A 10,049-nucleotide genomic window follows, 5' to 3' on the forward strand; every position below is an offset into this window, starting at 1 on the left:
TCTTTCAAGTAAATTTTCATTTATTAATTGAACCTGCTCACAGAAAAATTGGGGTCAGTTTGGCTCCTGTTGAAATTGGTGCCAAAGCACTTCAAAACACATGTCATCGACACTGAAATTAAAACCAGGTACAAAATTTCAAGTATTCTCCAATCCAGGAAAGACAGTGGTAACTCACTATTGCTTTCACAGGAAAAGAAAAAGAAACATTATTACTAAATGGTGGTCCAAGAAAGAAAATTGGCTTTTGCAGGAACTGCTTTGAGACACTAAGGACACAGATAAAGGAGCCTCAAGGCCAAGAATATTTTCTTTAGTAAATCTCATCCATCCCAACCTAGAGCACTGAGAGAGCTCCAGAACACTCCCCATTTTTGGAGAAAGATGGTTCAGTCAGGGGTGATTTTAAAGGCATTATAATTTGTCTACAGAAATGCATTTGTTAAGAACAAAAGGATAAGAATAAATCTGGTAGATACCCTTTGAAGGATACCAGAAACTTTTGTTTCCCACAGCTTTAGAGTTTGCAGTGTTCCAGAGGAAGGACGCACCCACTGAAAAGAGAACTGAAGTGTTCGGCCAACTTATGTGCTGTACACAAAAAGAAAAGATGGGACTTTTAGAAAGTAAAAAATAATAAAAAAGTGAAGAATACAGCTGAAGAATCTGACATCACTTCAAAGCAGGGAGAAAATATTTGATCTTTTCAACATAAGGGCTTTATTCCATCCTGAAAATATTATTTAAAAAACATTTTTAATGTTTTTCCTCCTCTCTCCAGTTCCTCCTCCCCTACCCAAAGTAGCCAATGGAAATTAAACCTAAAAAGCTGAGGGCAAGTCAGGACATTCACACACCTCATCAAAAGGTTCCTCTACAAAGTCTTGTGGCTTTCTCCCCTTCTTTCAGAAAGCGAATGGCAATACAAAAAACTTTGTTTGTTGCAAGACTATTCTGTCCATTTGCAACTCTCCTTCATTTCCCCAGGAACTTCTTCTCCTGATCACCTCTACTGAACTTAAGCCATCTCTCTCCTGTGGTCCCTCCTGAGGTGTCCTAATTTGCTCTGAAGGGAGATCCAGGCACAGGTTTCAGGATTATTTGCTGTCTTGTCCCCTCCAAGGCACCCCAATACATATCACCCACCCCTTACTGTCATGGTATGACAACCAGAATTATGAGAGTCTGACACTCAGCTTTCTTTGGTTCTGGCATATTAAATAAACAAACTAGCCACACAGACAAAAGATTGCTGCCAGCCTGAAGCACTCTTGAAAGGACCCCTTTGTAGGAGGTCCGGGCTCTGTGTGACACAGCGTGGAAGTGTCAGGCTGCAACAAGCTCCTTTGCACTCCTTCTCACTTCCCACAGCCACAGGAACTGCAGGGAAGGAGGATCTGAGGATTCCTCCATGGGAACAAACACTGAAGAAATGCTGGCAGTCATGGCCTTCCAGTCCCACTTGGTTCTGACACCTGACTTGCATTCCTTTTGATGGCCATGACGAGATTTCACCACTTTATAAATTACAGCCACCTTCTACACCACAGTAAACCCCACGAGCACTGAACCAGGGCAGAGGCAGGGCCCAGGGCAGCATTCTTCTCTATCTGGTGCTGGCCAAACAAAGTAAAACTCATTTCAAAACAGGGAGTTTTGCAGGCAGTTTGAGGCATCCCTGAGAGGGATATGGAGAATCTCCTTCCATGTTACCTATCACACCAGCACTGTGGGATTACCTCTTCTCACAAGGGCTGTTGAATCATTTGCTTCAAGTCCTGAGTCAGTGCTGAACTCACTCCTCATTAGTCTCCTATGCATTCCTCCTCATTTTTATAATTCTGAACTGTTAGCTCCACCAGTTTTCTGCAGTACTCACAAACAGCATAAAAAGAAAATTTGCTTTCCCTTATGGTTCTCAATGTAGTCTCTTATAAAGAGAATACTTGCTCTGGTATCCTAAAGGGGGAAAAGAACAAAACCCCATTACATTCCTTCCAGCCACCATTCATCCACCAAATAGGAAAGAAGTTTGTCACAATTCTTTTACACTGCGATCTAAATAAAACTGTGGAACCAAAACAAGAACTGTAATTTTTTTTTCTCATATAGAATGTATTTAAAAAATTAATAATAAAATAAACAACATATTCTATATAACACACAAATTAGTATTATTATAGATAGAAAATATTTTCCAAAACACTACAAATAACCACTTGTCAAGACACAAATGAGAACTTTCAGTGAAATATATAGTATGTGAAAAACAAAAACCAGATCAAGTGGGCTTTGTTTGGATGAACTGTCTTCTGGATCAATTCTACAAGACAATCGACTGCCTTTAGTTCTACAAAGTGTTAAATCATGTGCTTGCCTACATTAGTAGTCATGCCAAATTTTGCCACTAATTATATAGGGAAACTGCCATTTTCTGCCTTCCAAATTCTTTTAATAGAATTGAGATACTGAAGGTCTTTCCTTTCCATTCCTAAATGGCATTCTGTCTCTCACACAAACAAGAGAATTTATTCTTCAGTGCACTCAGTTCTTACTTTCCCAAGAACAGAGGAAAAGTATTGAAGTGGTGAGTGATTTATTATCAAACTGGCTCACTCAACCACAGAGAGATTTTACCCATAACTTCAAGAACTACAGCAAGATAGATTGTCTTCTTCTCTGCCTTATGGACAACCAGTTGTAATCTGCAGAGTTTAAAATGTAAATATTGACAAATAAATAAACATATCACCATACAAATTGGATCCACTTTTCCTTTACATCAGTAACTACCCATTACTGTAATGACTTTATTATTTACCTTAAACATAAGCAGGAGCAGTTGAATTTCACTGAATATATAGTCTTATGCTTGCTCTTACCAAGCATAACTAATGAAAGCTCCTGATAGGAGTGAGAGTTTGCCATTTGCAAACAAGACAGAATTAAAAAGAAATAATGAGGGGCAAGAGGAAAGAAAGTCTTCTCAAAAAAGAATCTTTACAGACCTCTGAGACATCTAACAACCAAACTTTAACATAACTACCCTAGTACTATAGGTTAATGGTACATTCAGCCCAATAGGGATTTCCATCTAGAATGATCAAAAATGCCCATGAGGGTATATTGAATTTTGGTTGTTACTTTCAATAAAGACAATTTGTATATCAATTCAAAGGAAGTTCTGAGGTGTCTTTTTCCTGCCTCTGGAAAGGTACTGCTAGAATTACCATTCAAAAAAGGTCTCTTTCCTTCAAAGAAATCAATGTTTGTGGTCACAAGCCAAGGAGAGCAGATAAAGCATGTTTCCCGCTTGGCAAAACAGGCAGGTTCCCCTCTTCATGCTGCAGCAAAACCAAAGGAGCAGAGCTCTCATTTTGCAATGTTTCTATTGGTTTTCCACTTTTGAATAATAGCACGGGTTGACTTCGAGCATGTCCTTTTGACCTTAGTGCTTGCAGTGTTCAGCCATCCACAACTCAGGATGCGACGGAAGAAGTGGGAACGAAAGTTCGATCAATACTGAAATGACAACCTTCATTTTAAACTCTCCAATTAAATCAGTATGCAGCAAGCAAAAGATCTGATCAGAAAGCTGCATCTAAAATGTGCATTTTAAAATGCAGTTTGCAAAATCAAACCCAGGTACTGAAATGTGATTATTCACTTCCAAATGTATCAGTTGTGAAAAAAGTTAAGGTAATATAGCTGATCTATCATTACAAAATTAAATCCCCTTTAGGAAAATAAATTTTAAAAATATTTAAAAGACTGGCAAGTCCTCTCTCATCTTTCTAGCAAAAATACAGATATTAATAATGATGCAATATGACAAATACACAATTTCTCTTTCCTCATATGTGTTCAATATCATCTTGAAAACAGATATTTTTACAGCATGAAGTGACATAAAATTTTAGCTTCTAGAAACATTCTCTTTCTGAAACACCTTTTCAATTCAGTCTCTTCAAGATTTCTCCTCATACAATGTGATGATTTTTAGCAGTTTTCTTTTTTGAGGGAACGGATTGCAATTCTGCAGCTGAATTTTAGTTCAGAATTCTCAGGAACTAAAATGAACAACATATCAAGAGGTGATATTTAACTATACTAAAATATTTTAATATAAGAAATGCTTGATCCAAGTTACATAAACCCAAAACTGTACCAAAAAAAAAGCAGCCTCATAGTTTACGTGTACCCTGGTCCTATTATGAAATTACTGCTCAGTGAAAACAGAAGAACAGACACCTCTGACAATATTATTGCTCAAACCTCAGGTTGACCAAGACATAACTCCATTTAGACGTTAATGGATTTACTTCTCGTTGTCATGCTGGTTTCATTAATTTAGTTAAGTGAACCTAGGGAAAATAAAGCGTCTCATTGTTCATTTATTTTATGGTTATTCTGTGGGGTATTCAAGATCGCTGGCCTCATCTGTAAAGATATTGTAAGAAGTTACTAATTTATTTCAAATTTGTGACACAAATTTTTGCAGAGCAGTTAATAGCAGTGTTCATGAGCCATTTTGTTCCTTTCATTCTCTGTAAACTAGAATTGTGCACTGTTTCAGTCCATTTGTAGAGAACTGAAATAGTTCAAAATTTCATATAAACCATCTGGTCCTCAGTGTGCAATCAGATGACCATTTTACACTCATAAAGGAACTTTAAGAAGCACCAGCACCTTTCTGATATGAAAGGGATTATCAGTAATGTACTTTTTTGTTAACATTTTTTTTGTTGTTTTGCTACAGACAATCCTTAGATGCAGGGTGTCAACAGCATTAAGGAAGAAAATTATTCACACTTGGAACTTGATGATATTGTCTGTGTAGTTTTCCTGCTGCTATGCAAAATATGTACACATAGCAGAACTGTTGCTTTATAAAGAAAATATATTACAAGGTTGAAACGAGACTGAGATTGTGTCCTTTTAATCAACTCACTTTTTATTAACTATTCTTTTCAAATCAATATGCAGATTATCAAGAAGAATCTGCCTTGAAATATCTATCGATTAATTATTTCTTTATTAATCAATACCAAAGAGGGCAGAGGAAAATATGATTAAATATGCTTGAACTCTGATATTTCAGTTTAGTAATTCCTGTAGGTGGTGAAAACACCATAGGTAGAAAACAACTGCAATCTACCTTTAAAAAGATTTTTCAGATTTCTGAAGTAGTGTAACCAGAAAATTTTAGAAATTTCTTACAAAAAAAGACAGTTTCCTTTCCTAGAAAAATTTAGAATAAACCAGCAGAAATCACTTTCATAAAGAATACATTCCACATTCACAGCAAATTACTACCAATTTGATTTTAATGCTAACTCTCCATTACAATAATTTTTTAACCCAATATAAGTTCATTGTATTCACAGGATTCTATTTCCTGCTATCAAATGTATCCATTAAGTATTTTCACTGGGGAAAAAAACAGATCCCTATAATTCCCAGGCTGACTCCTTGGTGTACCTACAGCTAATACAGCTTGATGTAAAGGTGCACTTGTAAAAGCGTAAAATTGTATATTTTCTGTATACACTGTATTTTAAAGACATGAAGTCTGGAACTGTTTAGCTTCACTGGGGACTGAAAAAAAAGTCAAAAAAAAAAAAAAAAAACCAAAGGAAAAAAGCAAACAAAAAAAAACCAAAATGGAAAAAAAAAAAGAAAAAAAAAAAAAACCAACCAAACAAAAAAACACACACACAAAAAAATGAAAAATACCAGAATAATCCACAGAAAACTTTCTAAGAAATGGTGTGCTTACCTACTTCTGTAGATCATACTGAATCCTTTTGTCAATTATTCCATAAGTATCTTCACAATATGTATAATATTCTGATGAACCCATTCATGCTTTTTACATGTCCAGTTATTTAACACAGTTCCTAATATCAGTCACTCTCTATTTCAGGTTTGCTTTTTTGCTTTGTTGTTTTTTGGGGGTTTTGGTTTGTTTTGTTGTTGTTGTTGTTGTTTTGTTTTGTTTTTTGAGGTAAGGGTTTGGGGTTTTTTTTAGCCATCCTTTTGCTAAATTCTCAGTAAATCATCAAGTAAACGGTATGATGGCCAGACTACCACTGGCCACCAATGATAAATGGTACCACCAAATAAAATAATATTACAGAACATATACTTCTCCCAGAAAGATCTTGTGTATCTTTCCTGTTCATCACTTTTAATGAAATACTGCTGATGGCCCATCACACATGTCAGTCTAAACAGAACATAAAAAGAGTGCTCAGAGAGGAATTTCAAGGAGTACTTCAAAAGTGCAGTGACCAGATGGCTTAAGACTAATTAGAGAGCTTCTTCACTGCAGAAGCAGCTAATATTTTTTTTTTGAGATCTTTGTTCCAACCAAAGAGATGCAAACATGAGACACAGATGCTTCATATCATTTTTAGCTTCTTCAGGAGAAAAAAACCAAAATAAATATCTCCCTTAAATACTATTTTCAATGTGGAGGAAAAAAGGGTTCTGAGGCTCCTGTAACACACACTTTTCAAGATGAGCACTCTTTATGAAACAGCTGATCACCAGTAGGTTTCAAGGCATTAATTTTAAGGGCCCACAGAGATTTTCCTTAATCTCCAGAAACAAATTTGTGCAATAAGGCACACCACTGTTTACAAGGACGATTAGCCCAGTTCTCAACAGAGCCAAAATATGTAATGCCCACAAACCCCTCAGTCAGGTATCATGTCAAAAGACCACTGACATGTCTTGCAACATCAACAGATGAGCTACAACTAGTGCTGTACCATACAAATGCCTAAGTTATTGTTTAGTTTGTGTGAAGAGAATACAGAGTAGCAGTCCTGGAAAAGGGATTCTTTTCAGCTGGTAGCTCATTCTTACCATATCTTTAGCAAAAACCCATTTCCTAACTGGAAACTCGAACACCCTTTTAAGAGGAAAAGCTGTCCCCATTTGAGGCCATGCACCTTGACTAGAAAGCAGCATGAGATTGTGGTGAATAGCCTCTTCCATCCCAAAATTTCTGGGACTAACAACTGCCATCACTTTTTTATCTCAATGCATGTACACTCCAGAATATCTCTGTTAATGTACTATAAGGAAACACAAAAATTATGAGACACCTGATGGCCTTTCCTGATTACCTAACTCTTATCAGCCTCCTGTAAGCCTCAGTGCTGGACCCAGCTTACACATTTTCATAGAGCAGTGCTCTAACCTTAAACCACAAAGACAGAAAGGGAGAACAGCAACGCAGCACTGATAACAGTAAAAACAAAACAAAACAAAACAAAACAAAAACCAACCAAAAAAAAACCACCAAAAAACACCCTGAGAAGCAATAATTGTTTTGAGGAAGAGTCCCTCACTAACCCCTCCAGACAGCATGGCCCATGGCACTATGGTCAGTTGCTATCACCCTAACAGCAAAGGGAAGTTGGTTCCTTGTCATACAACCTTGAAAAAGCCACTTGACCTCCTTCCATCTCAGCTTCTCCACTTGGGAGCCAGAAGAAAATTAATCTTTTCCTTTTCTTAACAAGCTCTTCGAAGTCCACAGAGAAAAGTACCCCTAAATTGCACCCAAAGTCTCAGTCTTGTCACCTCTGCTCATTGTTTCAATGTGAAGTACAATTTGAAGCCCACTGTAGAATGAAGAATTTGTCAATGAAATTGTAATTAAAAAATGTCATGTTTTGATAAGTAGAGTTGCTGCCAAGCATAACAAGTCAGAAGTAACCACTATACAAAGTAAGCAATGCATCCTCAAAACTCTTCGGACACAAGTATCTACTTCGTAGCCAATTCCCTGAAGAAACAAACTTGCCTCGGACTCCTACTGCCTTCCACCCTTCAAAACAAGTAGTTTTATATCACTAATATCAAGCAAGTACATAGATTGCCAAAAGCTGTTGAGCTGTGGTTTTTATTTCTAACAGACATACATCTGCTTGGGAGAAAATAAGAGAACAAAGTTGCTCCTGTAACAATTCAAGATATGTGAAAGAGTACCAAAAGCTTGTTTCCCATGTATCTCTGAACCAAATTAATAGTGAAGATGACAAAAGGAAGATCCCATCCAGAATCTGTAGTTCTAAGGAAATGTTTTTTTCTTAAATGTTAGTTTAAAATGAAACCTATGAAACTTTTACAAACTATACATATGTGCCAAAGCTGAAATGCCACTTAAAAAAAAAATTTAAAAATTAAAAATAAAAGTCTCTGCATTTACATGAGTGCATTGTAAAAGATTTAAAATAAAACATTTGTATTTCAAGGGTAAAGTGCCAAATGACAAAGCGTGACAGAATATGACAAATTTTATGTTCTGTTTCACTAAGAATTGATAATATTACATCCCTGGAAAGCTGTAGAATAATAACAACAGCAGCTGAAAATTACAGAAGCCAGGACTGTGTTGAAAAAGCCACCCTCCAGCTGTGCAGTGGAGCAGGGCACAAAGGTCCAGCTGAAGGCTCACCCAGTGAAAGGCAAACCAGTGGCCACCCCTCAGCTGGGCAGGAGCTGCTCTTCATGCACAGCTGCACAAACACTCCTGCGGGTACAGAGGCAAGGGAGGGCTCCATGGTTTAAAACACTGCCTGGGAGAGAGCTCTGCAGCTCCTCACCTTGGATTTTCAAAGGCTCGTGGAGATACAGCACTGGGGTGTGGTTTCACCGCGTACAAACTACATCTTAAAACAAAGGAAAGAAAAAGGAAACACAGAAAACAGGTTGCTACAAAAAGTGAGATTCTCCCTTCCCTAAGTTTTCCCACTGCGCAGTGTGAGTGCCTACGCCAAATTGTTAATGAACTATTACTTTTCTTGTCAGATCCACACACTGTTCCAACTGATTCCATGACTGCTCTGTGGTTGGGTTTCAGACAGAGAAGGAGCAGGTAGAAGGGATGAAATATTTAATATTTAGCATTATACCACATTCAGATCACACTAAGAATGGCAGGAAAACACATCCTCATCTTAAACTAGACAGTTCCCAACACTGCAAGTCATGCATTCTTGGAAAGAACTTACATCTTCAGACTCCTTCTTTCCCGTGGGACATTAATTTTTATTAGACACTGCACATACCCTTCATTTTCAGGGTTCAGCTTCATTAGACTAACCATCTTTGCAGATTATACTTTTAACATACTTCTGTGACTGCACATTTACTGCACAAAAGCATGCATGATAAACACACCCACATCTGCACGTTGAAAGGTAAGGCTTTTCAGAAGTGTCTAAACTTAGACTTCAAAGACCCTGCCCAGGTACTGAATTCCAGTGTCATTCCAGCTTGATTTGCTTATTCCTCTGTGCTAAGCATGGATTTATGGGCCTATCTGCAGGCAGTTGATTCAGCAAAGCCTGATAATGCTGAATACATGTAGACCTAGTAATACCACTGATTACAGTTGAAAATATATTGTTAAATATAAACTCCCTCTCCCCACTACCCTCCTTCAGGTTCTCCTTTCCCCAGTTGCTTCACCAAGCTTCAATCATTTAAGCTCAAGCACAAAGGCATACAGAATTTTATTCTTTGGATGTCTTCGGTAAAATCGGACAGCCCTTTCCAACAATAAATTTTAAAAGAATGAATTTCTTTCTTTGAATGTGTTTTCTCTTTCTCAAATGTGTTTTGTTTGTTTGGTTGATTAGTTGGTTTGGTTTGGTTTTTTGTTTGTTTGTTTGGGTTTTGGGTTTTTTTCTTTCTGATCCAACAATCCAACACTGAAACCACGTTCTTACGTTGCTAATAAATTCATGTCCGTGGCTCTTCGAACAAGGACTTCAAGTGTCTGCGACATGCTATCAGTTGTCATCAGGCTTAACCAAACAGGACCAAGTTAAGCGCCTTTAGAAAAATCTCAGTTTTCACAAGCTCTGTCAGGGCTCATTAGCGCTTGGCAGATGACTACTTTGAAGAGTTCATCCACGCCAAGCGTGCTGCAGCGGCGCGGGAGCTGTTCCCAGCGGCCGGGCGACGGGACACCGGCCTGGGGAGGCGGCCGGACCTTCGCCCCTGCGCTCAGGAACTGCTGCGCTCCC

General features: G+C 37.7%; 1 protein-coding gene across 1 annotated transcript in view; it reads right to left on the minus strand.

Moving 5' to 3' along the window:
• Window positions 1-9,808, minus strand: part of EPB41L4A (erythrocyte membrane protein band 4.1 like 4A) — a 116,000-nt gene extending 106,192 nt beyond the window's left edge. Inside the window, exons 1-3 of the mRNA XM_014310602.2 lie at window positions 9,750-9,808; window positions 8,622-8,687; window positions 6,874-6,919 (exon numbers count right to left, since the gene is read on the minus strand). Of these exons, the coding sequence (XP_014166077.1) occupies window positions 6,874-6,919; window positions 8,622-8,687; window positions 9,750-9,808 (171 nt within the window). The remainder of the gene's footprint in view (window positions 1-6,873; window positions 6,920-8,621; window positions 8,688-9,749) is intronic.
• Window positions 9,809-10,049: the final 241 nt, after the last annotated feature.

This window comes from Geospiza fortis, unplaced genomic scaffold, assembly GCF_000277835.1.
Source record: "Geospiza fortis unplaced genomic scaffold, GeoFor_1.0 scaffold433, whole genome shotgun sequence".
In the NCBI taxonomy this organism is placed as follows: domain Eukaryota; kingdom Metazoa; phylum Chordata; class Aves; order Passeriformes; family Thraupidae; genus Geospiza; species Geospiza fortis.